The sequence below is a fragment of the Petromyzon marinus genome, unplaced genomic scaffold (assembly GCF_048934315.1).
Source record: "Petromyzon marinus isolate PM22_M1 ecotype Great Lakes invasive population unplaced genomic scaffold, UKy_Petmar_22M1.pri1.0 PM_G_Scaffold_11, whole genome shotgun sequence".
Lineage (NCBI taxonomy): Eukaryota > Metazoa > Chordata > Hyperoartia > Petromyzontiformes > Petromyzontidae > Petromyzon > Petromyzon marinus.
The window spans coordinates 203,155-228,007 of record NW_027422662.1 but is presented as its reverse complement, the minus strand read 5'-3'; the positions used below and the strand labels follow the sequence as shown (position 1 = coordinate 228,007).

At 47.2% G+C, this 24,853-nt stretch overlaps 1 protein-coding gene across 1 annotated transcript; it reads right to left on the bottom strand.

Annotated features, from left to right (window-relative positions):
* Positions 1-1,017: 1,017 nt before the first annotated feature.
* LOC142908895 (protocadherin-17-like) lies at positions 1,018-24,212 on the bottom strand. The gene is made up of 3 exons (XM_076059547.1): positions 24,142-24,212; positions 14,374-16,966; positions 1,018-4,611 (listed from the first exon to the last, which is right to left on the bottom strand). Exons 2-3 carry the CDS (start codon positions 16,887-16,889, stop codon positions 4,515-4,517), a joined length of 2,613 nt encoding a protein of 870 aa, XP_075915662.1. The 5' UTR covers positions 16,890-16,966; positions 24,142-24,212; the 3' UTR covers positions 1,018-4,514.
* Between the last annotated feature and the right edge of the window lie 641 nt (positions 24,213-24,853).

Genomic DNA, 24,853 nt, shown 5'->3' with positions numbered 1-24,853 from the left:
TCACTCACTCTAGAAGTGTCTTATCACTCACTCTAGAAGTGTCTTATCACTAACTCTAGAAGTGTCTTATCACTCACTCTAGAAGTGTCTTATCACTCACTCTAGAAGTGTCTTATCACTCACTCTAGAAGTGTCTTAGCACTCACTTTAGAAGTGTCTTATCACTCACTCTAGAAGTGTCTTATCACTCACTCTAGAAGTGTCTTATCACTCACTCTAGAAGTGTCTTATCACTCACTCTAGAAGTGTCTTATCACTCACTCTAGAAGTGTCTTATCACTAACTCTAGAAGTGTCTTATCACTCACTCTAGAAGTGTCTTATCACTCACTCTAGAAGTGTCTTATCACTCACTCTAGAAGTGTCTTATCACTCACTCTAGAAGTGTCTTATCACTCACTCTAGAAGTGTCTTATCACTCACTCTAGAAGTGTCTTATCACTCACTCTAGAAGTGTCTTATCACTCACTCTAGAAGTGTCTTATCACTCACTCTAGAAGTGTCTTAGCACTCACTTTAGAAGTGTCTTATCACTCACTCTAGAAGTGTCTTATCACTCACTCTAGAAGTGTCTTATCACTCACTCTAGAAGTGTCTTATCACTCACTCTAGAAGTGTCTTATCACTCACTCTAGAAGTGTCTTATCACTAACTCTAGAAGTGTCTTATCACTCACTCTAGAAGTGTCTTATCACTCACTCTAGAAGTGTCTTATCACTCACTCTAGAAGTGTCTTATCACTCACTCTAGAAGTGTCTTATCACTCACTCTAGAAGTGTCTTATCACTCACTCTAGAAGTGTCTTATCACTCACTCTAGAAGTGTCTTATCACTCACTCTAGAAGTGTCTTATCACTCACTCTAGAAGTGTCTTATCACTCACTCTAGAAGTGTCTTATCACTCACTCTAGAAGTGTCTTATCACTCACTCTAGAAATGTCTAAATACGATGGTTAGCAATTATAAAAAAAGAATTCGTCAAAAAGTGGTCTTAAAATAAAAAATGTAACATGCGACATTTCAAGCAATGGCCTTTATTCAAAGAGCATGGGTCACAGAGGGGATAATACAAGTTGAATACCGCATTCTACATGATGGGGCCTTGATTAGAATTATATTTTTTTATGTTTTCTGATGACCAGTTTTTAATTGGTATATGAATAGTTAGCAAATCGGTGCTATTGGGAAACAGAAAACCTTTCAACAATCAAAAAGTACAAAATTTAATAACAAGTAAAATACCGTAAAAATATGTTCAGTTAAATGACAGTAATCTTTCATTTAAGTGCAACTTAATGCCTCAGAAAATCAAAGTGCCATGGGTCAAATTTCAACTGAAACATTCGAAGAACATATTCTTAGTTCTTTCGGTAAAGTCACGTTAAAGGGAAACAACAAAATAATAAATTATATATAAAACAAAAAAATTCGTCTCCCCCCTCCTCTTTTCAGAATATAGATGGACTAGTCCTAAATAAACTGCCAAATCGCTGCGCGTGGCGCTAACGTTTTTTATTATAAATAAATAAATGCACCGTTAAAAAATAAATTTATGCAAACCAACAGACCTGAAGACGACCGTTTGTGTTATGGTCGAAACGTCGTGAGAATTTGTTTTATTGTTTTATATATAATTTATTATTTTGTTGTTTCCCTTTAACGTGACTTTACCGAAAGAACTAAGAATATGAATTACTGCAGTCACGAAAGCTTTAAATCAAAATTTTATTCGAAGAACATCTCCAGATAAAAAAAGAAAGTATTTATTTAAACATCCCATCGGTCATACAGAGGGCATTTGGCTCAAACCCAGGCAAACTCTGGGTCGGTTTCGACATTGAGTCTCGCATCAGCCAGAATCAGCCTTGTTGGAACCAAAGAGGGTCAACTATCAGATGTTTAGAGTCTAGGACTTTCTCTTAGACATGGGTTCCTTGGTCGACGAAAAAAAGAGTATACAGGGTGCGAAAAAAAAAATTCTCCCGATTTGAAATCGCTATATCTCTGCAACCACGAAACTGGCCCCATGAAAGAAAATCTTACCGCTTGAAAGGGCGGGGCATAAAGGTTCAAATGATTACCGCTAGACGCTTCTCCGAGTGCACAAACAGCCCCTAGCCTCAGTCATTTGCAAGACACACTGCCTCCAGTGTTGGATAGGTCGCACGGGACCCCAAGACTTGGCGCTACACTCTTGGCCCCAAAGATCCCCAGACATCACACCCTGCGACTTTTTCTTGTGGGGATACGTCAAAGACCGTCTTTTTGTGCCACCATTAGCGACTAATATGGATGACCCTTAACAGAATCACGGCAGCGGTGACTTCAGTGGAAGAAGACACTTTGAGAGGCATTTGGGACGAATTCAACTATCGTCTCGATGTTGTCCCTACAGCAGGTGGAGGGCACATAGAGCATTTATAAAATGGTTAGTAAAACTTGATAACTCATTAAACCGTTTGTAATTTCAAAGGAGTATATTTCATGATGGCAACATGTTACAATTACAATGTTGCCATCGTGAAATATACTGCTTTGAAATTGGGTCCATCGTTTTGAAACACCCTGTATAATACACTACGCAAAAGAATCATCACATCAGTGTACAATCGGTGCATTTTACCGCGGTCATGATGAAGTCAAAATTCTACACCTGGACTTACTTCCACTCAACAGCTCACGCGTGATGTCATTTCCCTTCGGGCGAAATTACGTCTTTGCTCGCTCGCGTTTCGTGACGTCATCATTGGGCCCTTTAGCAAAGGCGGGAAAGTTTCGTCGGGCAGGGCGTTAACGTCGTCGGCGTCGTTATCAGCGTTATAATTACACCACATCGCCTCTTGTCGCGGTTTGGTGTCTTGACAAGTTCATGCTCGTTATTGATACCAGCATGGTCGACTTTCAAGTGTTACGCTGCTGCTGCGCGTGCGGAACTTTCCAAGTTCATCAGGCGAGTGATGCGTGCGCCTGCTTGCGGACGAACCACTTTTAATTAAACCATCAACACATTTGATGTGATATGAATATGGGCCGTTGCCCGAAACGTCGCCTGGCATATATTTTTTCTGTTAAGGCTGCAGTGATATTGATGAATGCATTGAGTTTTAGTTTCTGTTGTCCTTGTGCACCGCTGCCAACGTAGAAGCAGTATCGCCAAATTACTTGTTTACATGCCGTATTGTCGTATATGTAATTGAAAGGCTTGCATGGGCCACCACGCCTGGCTAGGATAAAACCTTCCTGTCCATGGTTGATAGGTTAATCCAATGATGATGATGGCAATGGCTGCAAAGCCATCCGGCTCAACTTGCGTACCGGGAACGAACCCCACTGAGCTGCAATACGGCTCACCCGCAAGGTGGGCCCCCATGTGGTCGTTGATGGCTTTTTTAATAATTGTCATGTCTCGTTGTCATCCAATGTTTTTTTATGACTGGCAAATAAGTAACTCGCGTCATAATTTGGCGATACAGCATTCGTTGGCAGTGGTGCGCAACTAGCACAGTGCATAAGAACATCCTATGTGCTATGAAGCACATACAGTCCTAGAGACGTGGCCTCGCTGCACCTCCGGCCACGCCCCCACTTCGGTCTCTCGAGACGGAACCAGAGCCAGCATCACATGTCCTCCGGGGCCTCCGTTTCCGGGCCCCCTTTAATCCCCTGAGTTGGCACATGCCCTCTCCCTCTCTGCGACGGGACCCTGCTCCGTAGGGGCCTGCTTCTCCGCCACGTCTTCGTCGGCTCCCTCGAGAGGTACGTGCACACACCATTACCATTTGTAGTTGCAGTCGGCATATACGCCGTAGAGACGCCATTTAGGTCTCTATATCACCCCCCCCCCCCGCCCCCTTATGAAACTCAGCCGTCTTGGCTGACCGACATAAAACCAATGTAATGTGTGGGCCGCCAACCTAGAATGCAACAAGGGAACAATACAACATATTCTTGGTTCTTTCAGTAAAGTCACGTAGAAGGGAAACAAAAATATAATATAAAATATATTTTTATTATTTCGGTAAAGTCACGTAGAAGGGAAACAAAAATATGACGAAAATATATTTTTATTGTTTCCCTTCTACGTGACTTTACCGAAAGAACCAAGAATATGAATCCCTGCAGTCACGAAAGCTTTAAATAAAAAAAAACAACAAATAATCCCGACCGAGGAAGAACCAATAATTTGAACCAAGGAGAGAAGAAGGGATGGAGGAAGAGAGAAAAACAACTTGGATGCAATTATTGACAATGGACGAGCCACCCCGCACATAAAACACCGCACTCGAGCACAAGACGAGCCCGAGTCAGCCATTGACCCATCTGGCTCGAGTCGCGGTCGCGGACCATGGGTGTAGGTGCACATCGACGCCGGAGGATGGTCATTTAAATCGAACCGTCTTTGCCTGAGTCCTTGATGCCGGCCCGTCAAGCGAGGAGGTTGCGGGTCCACCGACGGCTACGGAAGCAGCCAGAAGAAGGCTCGACGAGCCCAGCACCTCCTGAGCCGAAGAACCCTCATGTGGTAGGAGGTCGGGCGATGGTGGCTCCGGATTTCCCCGTTCCCCCCGGGCCGGTCTGACCGGTGACGTCGGCCCCTTTAGGCGCTTGGACCCTGCGGGCGGAACAATAAAACTGTCCTGAGGGAGGACGTCAGCCGACGTGCGCCCCAGCTCATCGGCCTGACCAGACACCCGGCCCTCAGGAAGTGGCGATAAAAGACTAACGTCAGGCGGAAAAAAACGTTTTAGCCACGACAGGTACACAAACCAGTCGCGGCGACCACACTGAATCCGCACGCACTGCGGACTCCGCACCTCCACCACTTCGACCGGCCCTGCCATGTAATTCGGGGAGGTACCCAACGGGACGTGGGGGTAGTGGAGCCACGCCTTGTCTCCTGGCGTCCATAGGGTAATGGACTGGCGAGGCTTGACGAGCCGTTCGTTGGCCGCCTGTCGCAAGGCCGAGTTCCCCCAGATGCCTCTCTAGCTTCATCTAATCGCTGTAGGGTAAGGCGTAAGGGGTTCCATTTTTTTGTTCCATTTGGTATAGCCCTGTGAACCATTCGGCTCTTGAATCGGGTGCAACCGCAACAAACAAAAAACAAAAACATGAACAAGAAAACATCTTAAAGTGATTATGTCACTGTGCAAACAGAAAATCCAGGAAAAAAAACCATCAAAATATTCCTGAAATAGCACCGTACACCAACGCTGTGTGCAAAAATCCCAGTGGGATGCAAGTCAAACAACAACAACAATAACAACCACAAGACAACTAAGATTAAGGCCATCAGTCTAACTCCGTACAACAATAAACAAAAACTTGGCCAAACCAAAAAAACGTTTTCGAAATCACCAAAATAAAAGCCATAAATGCAATGTAACAGTGATCATAGGGACTGTGACCGAATTTTTAACAATAAACTACATTAATATGTAACATCAAACCCGAGAGCCATATTTTAGGTCACTGAATAGCAGTGGCAGCTAGGGGTGTACAACTCCTCTAGAGCAGTTTTGAGTGAAGATCTCATAGGTAGTGATTCAAGTTGCAGTTTATTGGCAATAGCATTCCAGACCCTGGGGGCATCAATAGCAAAGGCCCTTCCTCCGGTTTTTGTACTGCAATAGGGAACGTGAAGCTGGTAAATGAGCGAAGACCTGAGGTCAAATTTGTTCTTTGAAACAGAGAGGAGATCCAGTAGGTAGTCTGCAGATTTTTTGTAAGTACATCGTGAATAAATAAGATCTGGTGCACAAGTCGTCGAACATTAAGAGATGTTAAGTTTGACCCAATGTAGAGATCACAGTGGTGAGTCCTATATGGGCAGTTCAATGCAAATCTTAAGGCCGAGTGATAGATGGAATCAAGCTTCTTCAGTACAGTACTTGGGGCTGATTTATACACGATGTCACAGTAGTCAAGTAGAGGCAGTATGGTAGCTTTTATCATTTCCAAACGGAACATTGGGGGGAAGCAGTGCTTGTGCTGATACAGAAAACCAATTTTTATTTGTCTTTTTACCAATATAATCAATGTGATCTTCAAAATTCAGTTTTGAATCCAGGATGACCCCAAGATACTTATAGATCTTGACTTGCTCTATTTGATAATTATTTAAGGAATGTAATTGGGGAAAAATAACTTCCTGCTTTAGTCCCGGTGAGAAGCATAGCACCTTGGTTTTGGAGGAATTCAGGACTAGTTTAAGAGCAACTCGCTGATGTTGTAGTTTGTTGAAATCACCCTGGAGCTTAGCAATCACGTCATCTGGAGAGCGGCCAGCAGTAATCAGTATCGTGTCATCAGCAAAAGATTTATCCTGGAATGATCCAGGTCAGTGCCCAAGTCATTGACATAAAGAGAGAACAAGAGGGGGCCGAGGATGGAACCCTGTGGAACCCATTTTGTTATCTTAACACTGTTTGACCTCCAACGATCTGTGAATACAGTTTGGGTGCGAGAAAAGAGGTAATTTTTTAACCATTGTACTGTGTTTTCGGAAAAACCGAGGCAACTTAGTTTACTAAGCAGGGTGTTGTGGTTTACTGTATCAACAGCTTTGGGCAGGGTCAAGAAAAAGACAGGCACAGAACTGCTTATGATCAAGGCTACTGTAAATTTGATTCAGAGAGTCTAATGCAGCAGATGGGGTGCTGTATTTTTTTCGGAACCCAGATTGTTTTAGATGTAGTAGATTGTTGGTGGACAGGAAACTGCTAATTTGGTAGTTCAATAATTTTTCAACAAATTTCATCAATGGGGACAAAATTGAGATCAGTCGGTAGTTATTGGGATCATCTTTAGGGCCCCCTTTGTGAAGTGGACGGACATAGGAATGTTTCCATTCTAGAGGAACTGATGCTTCTTTGATGGACAGATTGAAAACATGGGCTATAGGTTTGTATATTAGGTGACCAACAGTTAGTAGAGCAAGGACGGGAAAACTATCTCCTCCGGTAGAGGAGGACCCTTTGAGGTAGGACAGTTGTTTCAGAACATTACTTTCGTGGATTGGCTGGAAACTAAATTTGTTTAATGTTTGGACAGGGGTGTAGGAATTTGCATGAGCAGGGGTGACTCCCAATACATTATCAAAAAGATTACCAGCTTCAGAAAAATGAAGGTTAAAATTCATAATAAAGGTTTTTGAGTTAGATCGCGTTATTTATAAATGTGTCGTAACCCTCCACCACTCGACACGGCCAATCAGCAAAAAAAGTGTCACGTTGACAAAAGACAAATAATTCACTACTTTAGCCCACCGGTGTGTTGAAGAGTGAATCCACAACATTTACAGTTTGAGTACGATGTTTCGCTGGTAAATACATCCAGCATCATCGGGCAATTCGCCAGAATGGTAAAGCCCTCGCTTGCTCCCGGTTTTAAATAGAGCAGCAGGGTGACGTCATCATTTAACTCATATCAGGTGCAGTGATTAGAGGCGGAGGGGGGTATTGTAATTATATAATCGATTAGTAATCAGTCAATGGTTATGATTAGTAATGAGTTGTAGATTAGTAATTAGTTGTAATGTGTTAGTGATTATATGCTATTTTAGTAATCCGTTAATTAGTATGTGTTTCCCCATAAGGAATTGTAATGTGCATTCATATTCTTAGCTCCCTCGGCAAAGCCACGCTGAAGGGAAACAAGAAAACAACAAATATATATTTTATTATTTTATTGCTTCCCCCCAACGCGACTCCACCGAAAGAGCCAAGAACATGAATTACTGCAGTCACGAAAGCTTTAAATTAAAATGTAATGTGTATTATTTAATAATACGCTTCCAGGCCGCACTAAGCCTGTAGCTGTCAGAGCGATTAAAGTTATTTTTATTCCTCTCAATTTCAATGGATTCTCTAATTAGTCTTTGCCAGTAATAATTAGTTTTACACAATACTGCAACATTATCAAAATCAATTGAGTGTCCTTGTTGACAAGCATGTTCTGCCACTGCCGACAGTTGTGTTTGAGATAATTTAATATTTCTCTGATGTTCTTTTAGTCTTACACTGATGTTACGTCCCGTCTGTCCAATATAGCATCTGCCACATAAACAATCCGATATACACCTTCTGTAATGCGTCTTTAGTGCAAGATACTAGTTTTTGAATTTTGTGTACTGTACCAAATCTTACTGTAATGTTTTGCTTTTGCAAAACACGGGCTAATTTGTCAGTTACTCTTGAGATATATGGAATTTTTATTGTTTTAACAATCTGATCGCTTTCAGCAGTATTGCTTTGTGATCGTGATTTGGCATTCAGTGCTGTTAATTTGAGCATTATTGTAGCCATTCTGTCGTGTTTGATCTCTCTCACTAGACTCTCACCATCTGACACTGTTTTAGCCCGATGTATGAGCGTCTTGATAAGAGAGGATTTCTGAGCTGGATGATGATGTGAATCTGCATTCAGATAGGCATCAGTGTGCGTTTGCTTTCTGTAAACGCTGTGTGTTATTTTACCGTTTAGGCCATGTCCAAGCAAAATATCTAGGAATGGGAGTGTGTTATTCACCTCCATTTCCATGGTGAACTGGTTGGCCGGGTTTTGTGCATTGAGATGATTTAGAAAATCATTAAGTGTATCTTTACCAAGTGGCCAGACAACCAAAGTGTCATCCACATATCTAAACCAAAAGGATGGTTTTAATGTGCTCGAGGCAAGTGCTCTTATTTCAAAGTTTTCCATGTACAAATTTGCTATAGCAGGCGATAAAGGAGAGCCCATTGCTGCTCCTTCCTTTTGTTTAAATAAATCCCCTCTCCATAAGAAGTAAGTGTTATTTAAACAATGGTCAGCAAGTTTCGGAATATCTTTTGGTAAACTGGTATTCTTTACTAGTGTATCAAGCAATTTAAGCTAATTGATATGTGGCAGAGCCAATTGTACTGACTATGGGTCGTAATGGGATGCCGATTTTATGAAGACCACTGCAATAATTGCAAATTCATTAATCCCTAAAAATGAGCAATACCAAATTAATCCAAGGGCCTCAAAACCACCTAGACTCTATGGGCTACCAAAGATTCATAAAATCGGCATCCCATTACGACCCATAGTACAATTGGCTCTGCCACATATCAATTAGCAAAATATATAACCAAACAAATACAGCCCTACATCGGTAGGACATCTTCATTCATAAAAAAAATTCAGAACATCTTGTGAATGTGATTAGATATATTAAACTTACTCCTGATGATATTCTGGTAAGTTTTGATGTGATTTCTCTATTCACTAAGGTTCCAGTGAGCGAATCGCTTAAATTACTTGATACACTAGTAAAGAATACCGGTTTACCAAAAGATATTCCGAAACTTGCTGACCATTGTTTGAATAACACTTACTTCTTATGGAGAGGGGATTTCTTTAAACAAAAGGAAGGGGCAGCAATGGGCTCTCCTTTATTCCCTGCTATAGCAAATTTGTACATGAACACTTTGAAATAAGAGCACTTGCCTCGAGCACATTAAAACCATCCTTTTGGTTTAGATATGTGGATGACACTTTGGTTGTCTGGCCACATGGTAAAGATACACTTAATGATTTTCTAAATCATCTCAATGCACAAAACCTGGCCAACCAGTTCACCATGGAAATGGAGGTGAATAACACACTCCCATTCCTAGATATTTTGCTTGGACATGGCCTAAATGGTAAAATAACACACAGCGTTTACAGAAAGCAAACGCACACTGATGCCTATCTGAATGCAGATTCACATCATCATCCAGCTCAGAAATCCTCTCTTATCAAGACGCTCATACATCGGGCTAAAACAGTGTCAGATGGTGAGAGTCTAGTGAGAGAGATCAAACACGACAGAATGGCTACAATAATGCTCAAATTAACAGCACTGAATGCCAAATCACGATCGCAAAGCAATACTGCTGAAAGCGATCAGATTGTTAAAACAATAAAAATTCCATATATCTCAAGAGTAACTGACAAATTAGCCCGTGTTTTGCAAAAGCAAAACATTACAGTAAGATTTGGTACAGTACACAAAATTCAAAAACTAGTATCTTGCACTAAAGACGCATTACCTGAATTATCAACAGAAGGTGTATATTGGATTAATTGTTTATGTGGCAGATGCTATATTGGACAGACGGGGCGTAACATCAGTGTAAGACTAAAAGAACATCAGAGAAATATTAAATTATCTCAAACACAACTGTCGGCAGTGGCAGAACATGCTTGTCAACAAGGACACTCAATTGATTTTGATAATGTTGCAGTGTTGTGTAAAACTAATTATTACTGGCAAAGACTAATTAAAGAATCCATTGAAATTGAGAGGAATAAAAATAACCTTAATCGCTCTGACAGCTACAGGCTTAGTGCGGCCTGGAAGCGTATTATTAAATAATACACATTACATTTTAATTTAAAGCTTTCGTGACTGCAGTAATTCATGTTCTTGGCTCTTTTGGTGGAGTCGCGTTGGGGGGAAGCAATAAAATAATAAAATATATATTTGTTGTTTTCCTGTTTCCCTTCAGCGTGGCTTTGCCGAGGGAGCTAAGAATATGAATGCACATTACAATTCCTTATGGGGAAACACATACTAATTAACGGATTACTAAAATAGCATATAATCACTAACACACATTACAACTAATTACTAATCTACAACTCATTACTAATCATAACCATTGACTGATTACTAATCGATTATATAATTACAATACCCTCCGCCTCTGATCACTGCACCTGATATGAGTTAAATGATGACGTCACCCTGCTGCTCTATTTAAAACCGGGAGCAAGCGAGGGCTTTACCATTCTGGCGAATTACCCGATGATGCTGGATGTATTTACCAGCGAAACGTCGTACTGAAACTGTAAATGTTGTGGATTCACTCTTCAACACACCGGTGGGCTAATTATTTTTTTGTCTTTATTTGTCTTTTGTCAACGTGACACTTTTTTGCTGATTGGCCGTGTCGGGTGGTGGAGGGTTACGACACATTTATAAATAACGCGATCTAACCCAAAAACCTTTATTATGGATATTGGTCGCGAAAGCCTACGTGTTAAACCAAAGTTAAAATTGTCAACTATTTTTTTGGGAACTGAAAAATATTCCTCATTTTGGTTAAGCTCAACGGGCAGATTATCTGTTTTGGATGCCTTTTCGATACATTTGAATGTTTTCCAAAAAATCCTGGCATTTCCATGTGATTCCAGGAGAATGGAGGAAAAGTAGGCATTTTTTCCATGCCGTACTTTTTTGATGCATCTATTCCTTAAAATCCTGTATTCTAGCAAGTCATTTACCAAATTACTTTTCTGAGCACATGCCCAAGCCTTGTCCCTAGTTTTCATGAGCTTTGTAATCAAAGGATAATATCATGGTGGGCGGTTGCCTTGAGTTTTAAATCTAACCAATGGAGCATGTTTGTTAAGAATTTGCAGAAACGTGTACAGTTGTCCCTCACTATAACGCGGTTCACCTTTCGCGGCCTCGCTGTTTCGCAGATTTTTTTAGTGAAATTTCGCATGCTTTTTTTTCCTGCGTACAGTATGAACGCGCATTGTGTTCGGCGTCCTGATTGGCTAAGGGAGAACCGCACATCTGTTCTGCGTCCTGATTAGCTAAGGGAGTACAAAATGCGTTCGGCTAGCCAGATTTACAAAAATGTTTGGGCTTGAAAACAGGTTTTGATCTTTGGTTTCATTTACTAATATTGTACTTATTTTTTTAAATCTGCGAAAGTTTGAACTTTGAGAGTGTTTAAATAAGAGAGAAATGTGAGAAAATGTTAATGCCTGTCTGAGAAAAGTGTTTAAAAGTGTGTGGTTAGGGGTTTTACGGCCTTAAAAGATGTATAATAATTGTAAAAAATAAAGCTGATTACTTCGCGGATTTCGTCTATTGCGGGTTATTTTTAGAACGTATCCCCCGCGATAAACGAGGGACCACTGTACCTGAAAGTCTCCCAAGCCGTAGTCAGGTTGGGGATATCACAGACCTTGTCAATATCCGAGTAAAGCACATTAGTAAATGCCTGAGTGCTGAAGTGCCTCAAAGAGTGCTTCTCAACAATTTTAGCAGGGGCTTTGGGTCTGGCTGATGATCTCACCCCAAAAATGAAGGAGCGATCACTAAGGTTATTACCCAGAACACCAGTCAGTGCGAAATTGTGAGGGGCATTTGTCAATAGGATGTCAAGCAGAGTTGACTGTCCCGAATTTTTTAGGTTGGGTCTTGTGGGGACATTTATTAATTGAAACAGGTTAAATTCATCTGTAAAATTTGTGGCCATGGCTGGCGAGTTTAGCCAAATCCAATTTAGATCACCCACTAAAACTATTTCACCTTTAGGCAGGCCCCCAAAAAGCTCTCTCAGTGCCGATGCAGCTTCAACATCCTTCCCACTAGGCGGTCTATAGCAGCACACTACCAATATCTGTTGATTATTTGGGAGAGTTATTCTGAGAGCCAAACCTTCAAAGCAACATTTTTTAAACAAGGAGTGAGCTGGTGAACATGCAATAGTATTACGAACATAGATGCCAATTCCACCTCCTTTAGATACTCAGTAAAGCCGAAAAAGGTTGTAGTTCAATCGTAATCTGCTAGTCATTGATGGTAGGAGTGAGAAATGTTTCTGTTAGGCAAAAAATGTCCAGGTAAAGATCTGCCACTTCTAGTTTTAGTTGACTTAATTCAATCACAAGCCCTCTGATGTTGACATGTAGAACACCAACACCTTTCCTGCCAGAAAAATCTACAGAATTATACGAGTTCTTTATATTTGGGCCAGGATGAAGCTCAATACCACCCAGAAATAAGAAAAGTAGAATTAATAGTTTGCACAAGTATTTTCCGTGAAAGGATGAAGAGCGGTGAACCTTGGACGAATAGCAGCAGCTCGCAGATGGTGTTATTTTTAAGAGCAGAATGAAGTTTGAAAGGAGTGCTGGTGAAGTAATGGGACAAAGATAGGGTTTAAAAGGATACAATGATGGAGTGTAGAAGTGTCTATGAGCTGTTTCATTTGCAGGTGTAGTGGCAAATCGAGCAACAAGTATGGACGCAAAGTAACGAGGGTAGCCGTTTGTAGAGTTGAGTGTGGCACTAGATATGGCCGGGAGGGACAGCAGTATGATATACAGCAGGAGAATTGCCATCTTTAAAATATCCGGGGTATACATAGATTAACACACAAGCAGAATAGAAAAATATATATATAATTATAGGCCGAGCGCGAGAAAAACGTCTTGCCGCACTCGTCACACATGCCCGGCTTCTCACCCATGTGCTAGGGTCCGATATCCTAGTACACTTCTCCAGCGGTTTTAACTGCACATCAATCGGTGGGTCACGCTCCCTTCCATACATCAAAAAGAACGTGGAAAACCCAGTAGAAGCATGCGGGGCGGAACTGTATGCTGCGAGCACACCTGGAAAGTGTACCAGTCGGATTGTGTTTCATTGACACGTTGGCATAACATCGAAGTCAGGGTTCTGCGTAACCTCTCTACCATACCATCCGTCTGGGGGTGATAAGGCGACGTACCCACCTTTTTGGTACCCAAATGCTCGCAAACCTCCTTCAACAGCTTCGACGAACATTTTTTTGCCTTGGTCTGTCAAGAGACATTCAGGGGCGCCTTTGTCTAATACGTAGCCATGAAGGAACACGTCTGTGATGGTCTCCGCCGACTGGTTTGGTAACGGCCAGGCCATTGGCCAACGCGACAAATACTCCACCTTTGAAGATGGGTCCTCGCTGGGACCACGTGTTTCGTGTTTTTTTTAAACGTATATTAAGTTCGCCAAAAGGAGTGCCCGGATCTCAGCACGATTCGTATTGCGTAATTGTGGCAATCCGTATTCTTCTAATGTGCCTCATTATATCCGCTTCTGAGTCTCTTAAACATCTGCCACCAGCAGATCCCACGGACTCGTGGGAATCCCCCCCCCCCCCCCGTGTCGTGCTGCTCAACCCTCGCCTGTCCGAGCGACAAATGCGACCACCATTACATTATAATTGATAACCGGAGTAAAATGCATGGAGATGAAATTTCAGCAAAGTCAATGAATCATACACAATGCCAACTATGGCCCAACATATTTTATACTTGATTGAAATTTAATTACGTGGACAGTCTATGGAGATGTGTATAGAATTTTTTTGTATTTCCCCCTCGCCGTGCATGCTGCATTGTGCGTAACGCACACTTGGTGGAGGGGGGGAGATGATGAATCGTGATGGACGATTGATTTTCAATATTTCTTAAGTTATTGCCAGGGCAGTCACGGAGTGAAAACTCAGCGGAGATTACTTCGCAGGCCTCCCCGGGCCCGCGCGGTAACTTAAAAAAGGGGGGCGTCTCACATCGTTTACCTGTGCGGCAGGCTGCGCGAAGCCGCCGAGCAGCAGGTCAGACCGGCACGCGCGTCCGCCGCCTCCGAGGGCAGGAACGACCGGTACTCGTAGGTGTCGAGCGCGATGACGGATGCCGGATCGCTATCGGAGCCCGCCTTGCTGCAGGCGGCCGCCTCGAGCTCGTCACGCACCAGCATCACGTCGTTCTTGCGCGGGCTTGGCCGCGCGCTGGACTCGTCGGCCGCGCGGCAGTTGTAGATGCGCAACTCCTTGTTCTCCCGCTTGCAGTGCAGCACGATCATCGCCATGGCCACATTCAGGACGCACGACACTGCGCCCAGCGCCACGATCACGATGAACGATGTCTTGAAGGCGCCGCCCCCGCCGGTGCCGCTGCTGCCACCGACATCGTCGCCGGAGCTGCCCAGGAGCCGGCCCTCGGGGTGCGCGTCTGTGACGAGCACGCGCACCGTGGCCGTGGCGGTGATGGCCGGCTCGCCCCCGTCGCGCACGGCGATGGCAAGCTCGTGCCGCGCGTGCTCGTGGGGCAACGCCCGCGCCGTGCGCACGACCCCATCGGAGGCGTCGATCCGGAAGAGGCCACAGTCGTTGCCACGTACGATGGCGTAGCTCAGTCGGGCGTTTTCGTTTCCGTCGTCGTCGGACGCGCGCACCTGCGTGACGAGCGTGCCGGCGCGGGCGCCCGGCGCCACGTACACGTCGGCCGTGCCGTTGGCGTCGAGCGGCGGCGCGATGACCACCGGCGCGTTGTCGTTCACGTCGCCGATGACGAGCGCCACGGCCGCCTCGCCGCGCAGAGGCGGCGCGCCGTTGTCGCGCGCCTGCACGCGGAACTCTAGCCGGCGCGTGCGCTCGTGGTCGAAGGCACGGAGGGCGTAGAGGGCGCCGCTCGCCGGTTCGATGGACACGTAGGCGAACACCAACATGCCGTCGATCTGCGAGTCCACGATGGAATAGTCGACCTGCGCGTTCTGCTGCGCGTCCGAGTCGCTGGCGCTCACCGAGCCCACGTAGGCGCCGGGGATGTTGTTCTCGGGCACGTGCAGCTCGTAGGCGGAGCGGGAGAAGTGCGGCGCGTTGTCGTTCTCGTCCGTGACGCGCACCGCGAACGTCTTGACCGACACGAGCGGCGGCACGCCGTTGTCCCGCGCCACCGCCGTCAGGTTGTACTCGGCGGCCGCCTCGCGGTCCAGCTGCGTCGCCGTCACCAGCGCGTAGACCTCGCCCCCGTCCGAGGCGTGCAGGGCGAAGGGCAGCGTCGCGCCGGACCCCACGGCCGACGCGCTCTCGAGCGTGCAACTCACGCGCCCGTTGGGGCCAGAGTCGCGGTCCTTCACGCGGACGAAGGCCACGAAGGCACCGGGCGGCACCCCCTCGGACACGCCGACGACGGCCGCGTCGTCCGTGACGCTGCCGCCGCCCTGGCCGAGGACGAGCACCTGCACGTCGGGCGCGTTGTCGTTCATGTCGAGGATGCGCACGAGCACCTCGCTGTATGCGGGGATGGAGTTGGGCCCCCGGTCGCGCGCCTGCACGTAGATCTCGTAGACGTTGGCCTCCTCGTAGTCGAGGGCGCCCTCGAGCGTGACGCGGCCCGAGCGCGAGTCCACCGCGAAGAGGTCGCTCACGCGCGGTGCCTCGTGCGCCCACAGCGTGTACACCACCTCCCCGTTGGCGCCCTCGTCAGGGTCCGACGCGTTGAGCTGCACGACGGGCGTGCCCACGGGCGCGTTCTCGGGCACGCGCGCCCGGTACACGGGCCGGTCGAACGCGGGCGCGTTGTCGTTGGAGTCGAGGACGCGCACGGTCAGCAGGGTGGTGCCGGTCAGCGGCGGGTGGCCCCCGTCGAGCGCGGTGAGTACGTACGTGTGCACGGCCTGGCGCTCGCGGTCCAGTGTGCGGCGCACCACCAGCACGGGGGCGAAGGCGCCGCCGCCGCCCGCCGGGTGCACGTCGAGGGCGAAGGCGCCGTCGTCGGGCTCCATCGCGTAGCGCCGCAGCGCATTGGCACCCGCGTCCGGATCGTGGGCGCCATCCAGCGTGAACCGCGTGCCGGCCGCGGCGCTCTCGGTGATCTCGAGGAGGGCGCTCTCGGCCGGGAAGCGCGGCGCGTGGTCGTTGACGTCCAGCACGTCGACGCGGACGCTCGCCAGCTCCGTGGGCCGGTCCAGGACGGCCCCGAGCAGTAGGGCGCAGCCCGAGTCGCCGGTCGCCCGATGGCACACGGCCTCGCGGTCGAGGCGCCCGCGCACCCGCACCTCGCCGCTGTCGGCGCTCACGACGAGGTAGTCGGAGGCGTTGGTGCCCTGCAGCACTCGGAATCCACGGGTGTGCAGTTGCGCGGCGGTGAGGCCCAGGTCGCGGGCCAGGTTCCCCACGAGCGTCCCCGGCGGCTCCTCTTCGCGGACCGAGTAGCGCAGGGCCGACGAGAGGACGGAGGCCTGGGCGGCGGTGGCGGTGACGGCGCAGCGCAGGCAGCACAGGCAAAGGAGGGCAACGCGGAGAGGATCCATTTTGCTGGGGCAGGGCGAGCCGGGGCATGACGCGCGGTGAAGATCGACCGCCGAGCTGCGTGCGTGGACAGCGCTGGCTGAGGAATCAGAATTGCAGGGAGATAAAGGGGGAGGGTCGAGCAGGAATAAGGCATGATTAATAAAAATGACATGGGGATACAGGTTCTGGGAGAAAAAAAACTGTGAATTGTGGTTTTTAATTAAGACATTTTCAGTTGTGTAAATGAAATTTTGACGTGAAAATGTAAAAATTAATAATGCATAATCAATAGCTATTAACAGTGTCTGAAACATTGCGTGCCATTCACACGATTCGAAGCTCGCAAACCGCAGGTGCAATCTGCGACCGCGTTTGTGCGACACCTCGCTGCAGCCGCCGCCGCGAGAGCCCCCTCCAATCAGGGATGCATTGTTTATCCCAACTTGCACCGCAGGGCTCATCGGAGGTGAGCACGGCCAAATCTCCTGTGCATTATCCATGGAGCCGCTCTCCGTTCACTTCCGCGGGCTCTCGACGATGTGAAGTCAAACGGTGGAACATTGGTGGTGGGCGCGCGGTCACGTGTGGTCATGCCACGTACGGATCGCCGTAATACGCCAACGTTTTACACTACGGGCTAATGCGGAGCATCGTAAAATGTTGCCACCCCCCCCGAATAGCGTCGTGGTTGTTCCAAGCAGTGACAAGTGTGAGGGATATTTAGGCAAACGTATGCGCGTTGCAAAGGCCGTTGTTTTCTTGCCATCATGCCCTACTCATGAGTATGTCAGACTCCCCTCCAGCTTGTCATGGCCAAAGCCATTGTTACACTTAAGCAGCGTGACCAACAACAAAAAAACATGTTCATGAAGCCATCCATAGACATAACTTCAACCGGGAAGATGGATACAAACTGAGCAATCATTGTAAGGATGTTATTAACCAAGTAAAGTCTTAACTGACAGTTATGTTTCCATCCTACCTGCCTGTTTCAGCTGTTATTTCCGACTCTCCGAGTACATCACCAGGCTAAATGTCTGTGAGGCAGCCCAGGCACAGGATCCCCTCCACCTCCGGTGGCTGGGGACCTTCTCACAATGACACGCTAATCTCTCACATTTACATACAAATTCCTTCTCTAGCTCTGCCCACTTACCTTTGGGTTGAGCCCACCAAAATCCGATATAAACTCTTGTTGCAGCAGCAGCTCTTTCTCTTATGTCAGCAGTTCTCCTGCTGTATCTGTTCCTCTGTTCCACCTGATGACGGTCGCTTGTGTTGCGATCGAAACGTCATGTGGTTTAATTGATTGTATTTTCTACACACTACGTGATGACTTTACAAAAAAAAACAAAGAGTATGGATCCCTGCAGTCACGAAAACTTCAAATCTAGATAAAAAAACCATCAGCCAAAATTTGCATTCATTGCTAGAGCGGAGGAATGGAAATGGTGGAATGGAGTGGTCGTGCATTGCACGTAGCACGAGCGCTCTTCGGTATACACTCTCACACTCGGGAGGGGGGGGGGGGGTTACATCGGCCAGAGACACGGTGGCCGACACAACATTCATCGTAGGAAAATCTGTTTCGTAAACGGGCTCGTGTATCAGATAATGTGTCTGGCATCACTACGTCAGCTGAATAGGGGGCATAAAAAACAAACAGTGGCTAAAGAGGGGCTGATAAAAGCCATATTGAGCTACGTACTTATTAGTGCACCCCTTGCAGCAACAATCTAGTTAATTGCTCTAATATAGATGTAATGTCAGGGTTACGTCTACTGACATGACAAAGTGACACCTTCTGGCATTGCAAGGGTTTCACGGGTACAGCCACAGAGGTAACAGCCAATCGGGGAAGGAGGCGTATCTGAGGCAAAGGTAACAGGAGGGGTTAGCCGAGATGCTCCGGGAACCTGCTCGAAGGTTCCACGAGGGCGTGGCCGGAGGCGGGGCTTAGCCACTCCTGGGGGTATATAAGGGGGAGCGGACCCGGAGCTCGGGGCTCGTGTGGGGTCCTGGGTCCTTGCTGCGTCGCTGTTCACCGACATCGCTCTCCGTCGTCCGACCACGTGGAAGATCTCCTGCGTGGGTTCCATCGCCATCGTCGTCACACCGCCAGCCAGCGGCGGTGACGAGTGAAGGGCGAGGGGACCACGCCGAGTGATCGGCTGTGCGTGTGGCCAGTAGAGGTGTTACTGCCTCGTGTTACATTCAGTGAGAGGAAGAACCGGTGTTGTGCCCAGTGTGAGAAATAAATAAGAAGTACCCTCTATACGACGTGTCGTGGAAGTCGCTCATTACATATATATCAGTCTGCAGGTAATTGACAATTACTGATATTTACATCAGGCTGTAGCCATGGCAGCTATTTGTACTGCATTAAACACCATAGCTAGTACACCTAGCATTACCCAACACTTAAACCGTGATATTTAAAACACGGTACAACGTCGCGTATCTGCTCATTTGGAACTTAAGGTATATATGCGGATGAGGTGAAAGAATCAGATATGCGAACATCTATTTAAAGTCACACTTACACCGTGCACAACGTACCGCTGCTGAGTGCGGGCGGTGAATTGTGTTCGGGAGGAAGATATACGCCAGTCGGATATGCAACGTTGTACTGAACTGAAAACGTTTAGAAAGTGGCAATACGATGTGACAGTGGTCATAACGCTGCCAATGGACAGACTGCAGCCCGTTGGAACACTATTAAATTAGTCATTATCCACAGGCTCGCTGACAGGTGTTGTTGGGTTTTGCAAGATATTCTGTAAATGCGAGATCAATGGGAGAAATATTAGATCCCAACACCGACCCGTGCATTTCTGTGCGCGTGATGAAGATAACGGACGGTCCACCCCTCTTTGTTTTTTATTCGAAATCGCATCTTCATACGGGGCGCAGCGCTCTGTAGGTGTCTGCAATAAAGCGCTCTCGTTCGGTCCAAGAAATAATAACCAGAAACAAGGAGGGGAGGATGGGTCTGGCGCAATTATTAAACTGCGAGGACATAAAATGAACCGTGAAACTAACAGTATCTTACCCACCACCTGGACGCTAATTAAACACAGTGCACGCTGGAAATAGAAGTAATTAGGTTATGCCACCAAGAGGCGGCATGATGCTGTTCTGGAGTGCATCTTAAGTTGACCCAACAACATCTATAAGATCAGAAGTAACAAATAATCACAAAAGCATGTGCCCGAAAAGCGCACGAGGCGTATGGATGGGCTGAGGCACATTACAGCGCGAGGTTTCCCTTGCCGTAAGTTAAATGGTTGTGTGAACGCGTGTTAGTGGGAATAGCGCTGTGCCAAGTCCCCATGGGGGGCATCACGTGCAGTGTGCTACAACCACGCGCGCGCTACAGAATGCCGAATAAAAATACTCGGGCGCGCTAATCCGGCCGCGAGATTGCTGGCTTGGCTCACTGAGCAGCAGGCAGCGGCTTCGTACTTTTACCAAAGCCCATGGAGGTTGGCCTCCGTTGGGTATTTTTTTTTGGCAGGAGTAGCAAAGGACCAAAAAAAAGTGTGAAATTATCCCAACTGGAAATCAGACCAAAGCAATCAATTTTCATGATAGATGTAATCCTGGCCTTATCAATAATAGAGCACCACAGATTTTTATGATGTCTCGGACTCCCTTTCGCATTTCATCTCAGGGTTCCTTTCCATTTCGTTCCTCGTGTCTCATTCATTCCTGGCATTTAAGATGTGAATAGAAAGTAAACGAAACGCCCCAGGACCACACGCAATATTGGCATGCTTAGCTGAATTCTCAAAGGCGTTGATAAGGCATCTGTGTTTTGTTGAAGCGTGTGGTCAGAATTCAAATGAAGACCTATGGAAAACCCACGCCCCCCCCCAACTTCTCCTCTCCCCCCTCCGCTCCTCAGTCCCCAATGACTTTAATAAGGCGTCTTATTGTCGCAAGACGGAGTGTCCTTTTTATTATTACACGCTTTTATTTAACTCAATCTGTCTGTTGTTGTTGTCGTATCCTCAAATCTTGTAACTCAATTTGACTCACTTCCCAATGTGGTATCGACTGAAAACTTCGTATACTTGTCTTACTGATGACAATACTATTTTATATAATAAAAAGTAAAAAAACATATTTTTAAATAATCTTTTAACACGCTTTCTATTAACTCACTCTGTTGTTGTTGTCAAATGCTCAAATCTTGTAACTAAATGTTAACCCACTTCCCAATGTGGTATCGACTGCAAAATTGGTATACGTATGTCATACTGATGACAATACTATATTCTATCATTAAAAAGAAAAAAATATATATTTTAAAACATTATTTTTTATGTTATGTTTCGCTTGGGTCTAATTGTCCACGCTCAACTGACGTTGGCTGTAAATGACCATGGCCTCTGACGTTATGGCGAGCTTCGGAGCCACTTCCTGGAGTTGTGGAGTTCTGCCATTACTAGTAGGGTATGTGGTGCCACCGCAGCGGAGCAACTCGGCCGGCGCTACCCTCTGCTCGCACCCCCCCACGAACGACCGCATGCACGCCCCACTAAACACTCGCATACACGCCCGTAGGGTCTCGAGGGGAGGGGGGGCCCGTGTGCGATGGGTTTTTACCCGAGGACCCCCTTAGGGATGTTTCACGATTTCCCCGGACCCGGAGATTGGCAAACACACACATGGACTTACACACAGACGTCGACCCACACACATAGAGACACATGGACTTAGACGCACACACACAGATATGGTTAAACCCAAGATGGATTGTTAGCAGGCCAGCCTAAATGTTTCTAGCCGGTAAAGATGTTGCATTAGGGGGATACAAGTTTCGCAAGCGTAGAGAAGGGAGGGAATGATCGTGGGCGAGAAAACGTGGAGCTTTGTGCAGAGCGAGAGACCAGGTAGCTTACACACAGTGTTACGCAGCCGATGAAAAGATAATGCCGCTTGACTGATTCGGAGTGAGACCTCTGGTGTTATACCGGAGCCGGTCATGAGCACATTGGTCAGGTATGGGAAACTCTGCACTCTCTCCACAATTGGGCCATCAGCAATTGTGAGTTGTGGGGGTGGATTTTCCGATGGTACAAAATACCCAGGCAGGTGCTTAGTTTTGGTGGGGCTGATGGTAAGGCCCCACGTCTTAGTGGCAAGCTCCAGGTTCAGCAGCAGCGCGTCCAACTCCTCTTCTGGGTGAGCATTAATTACCAGATCATCAGCATACATAACGTGGTTGAGCAATAGGGAGCCATCCCTTGACCGCACCCGGGCATCAATCAGCCTCCCATTGTATCTGTACCCAGATGGAAATTCCTCCAGTACAGCTATTGAAGGCTTCACGAACTACGTGGTCAAAATAGATGTTAAATACTGTGGGAGCCAGAGGACATCCCTGTCGCACCCCAAGGTGTACAGGGAATGGCTCTGACTCCCGGCCACGTAGTTTTACCCGGGCCCGCTCACCATCATGAAGGTCCTTAATGATCGTGAGCAGAGAGTCAGGGATTCCGAAAGCACGAAAAACAACCCTGAGCCCAGGCCTACTGATGGTATCATAGGCGTTGAGCAGGTCAATAAAGCACACACACATGGACTAACACGCACATATGGACCTACAGGCACACAAAGAAATGGACTTACACTCACTAACATGGAAACCACGCACACACAGCGACTAACACACGAACATGGACAGACACATACAGACACATCAACTCACACACACACCGACTCACACATAGACTCACACATACATAAGACTCTCACACACACAGACATACGAACTTACACACACAGACATATCGACGCACATACACACATGGACTGTCACACATAGACACATTGGCATACACACATCGACTGACACACACACATGGATGTACACACACACACACGTACGTACAGACACACACGCATGGACTCACACACACACATTGAGCAAAAAACACACACAGAAAGAAATGTACTTACACTGACTGACATGGAACGATGCACACACAGCGACTAACATACACACACACCGGCTGACACAAACACATCGACTCTGACACACAGACTCACACACACACATTGACCCACACACACGCACATGGACTTAGACGCAGGCATTATTATTGTGAAAAGTAACTTAATTAAAAAACTTTAAATTAGTTTATCACACTTGCTTGCATGTCGCCAAGTATGCTTAACATTTCGAACAGACACACACATTCACAAATTTACCTTTCACAATTAAGATACATAACGTCAGCATGTACTGCTGTCTTCATAGCAGGTACCACCGCCACAGTATGTACTGCTGTTATCATAGCAGGTACCACCACAGTATGTAATGCTGTCATCATAGCTGGTAAAACCACCACAGTATGTACTGCTGTCATCATAGCAGGTACCACAGTATGTACTGCTGTCATCATAGCAGGTACCACAGTATGTACTGCTGTCATCATAGCAGGTACCACAGTATGTACTGTTGTCATCATAGCAGGCAGCAGCATCAGCAGCAGCATCATCATCAGTAGCAGCAGTAGCAGCATCAACATCAGTAACAGCAGCATCATCATCAGTAGCATCAACATCATTAGTAGCATCAACACCATCATCAGTAGCATCATCATCATCGTCAGTAGCATCAACATCATCATCAGTAGCATCAACATCATCATCAGTAGCATCAACATCATCATCAGTAGCATCAACATCATCATCAGTAGCATCAACATCATCATCAGTAACATCAACATCATCATCAGTAGCATCAACATCATCATCAGTAGCATCATCATCAGTAGCATCAGCATCATCATCAGTAGCATCATCATCAGTAGCATCAACATCATCATCAGTAGCATCAACATCATCATCAGTAGCATCAACATCATCATCAGTAGCATCAACATCATCACCAGTAGCATCAACATCATCAGTAGCATCAACATCATCATCAGTAGCATCAACATCATCAGTAGCATCAACATCATCAGTAGCATCAACACCATCATCAGTAGCATCAACATCATCATCAGTAGCATCAACATCATCATCAGTAGCATCAACATCATCATCAGTAGCATCAACATCATCATCAGTAGCATCATCATCAGTAGCATCATCATCAGTAGCATCAACATCATCATCAGTAGCATCAACATCATCATCAGTAGCATCAACATCATCATCAGTAGCATCAACATCATCATCAGTAGCATCAACATCATCATCAGTAGCATCAACATCATCATCAGTAGCATCAACATCATCGCTCTCACTCCGCACCTCAACTCGCTGCTTCTCTGCTCCTCACCACCACCACCAAACTCCCCCACCCGTGGGCACGTGACTGCCCCTCCCCCACCCCACCCGTGGGCACGTGACTGCCCCTCCCCCACCCCACCCGTGGGCACGTGACTGCCCTTCCCCCACCCCACCCGTGGGCACGTAACATGACAAAGTGACATCATGGGTACAGCCACAGAGGTAACAGCCAATCAGGGGAAGGGGGCGTATCTGAGGCAAAGGCAACAGGAGGGGCTAGCCAAGATGCTCCGGGAACCTGCTCGAAGGTTCCACCAGAGGGCGTGGCCGGAGGCGGGGCTTAGCCACTGAGTGAGGGGGTGGTGGAAGGCGCGCGCCAAATTAACCCCTAGGCGGTGTCTGCCAGCCGCCAGCTGTCAGTCAGAGAGGGCGCTGGTGGGGGGTGGGGGGGGTCACCCGGTCGGGGGGGGCCCGCGAGACGCAAACGCGCAGGGGGTGGAGGGGGGGGGACGTAGCGCCCCACCCGCTCGCGGGGATGAGGGGGGGGATGAGGGGGGGATGAGGGGGGGGGGATGAGGGGGGGGATGAGGGAGGGGGGATGAGGGGGGGGGATGAGGGGGGGATGAGGGGGGGGGAATGAGGGGGGGATGAGGGGGGGAAATGAGGGGGGGGATGAGGGGGGGGAATGAGGGGGGGGATGAGAGGGGGGGATGAGGGGGGGGGATGAGGGGGG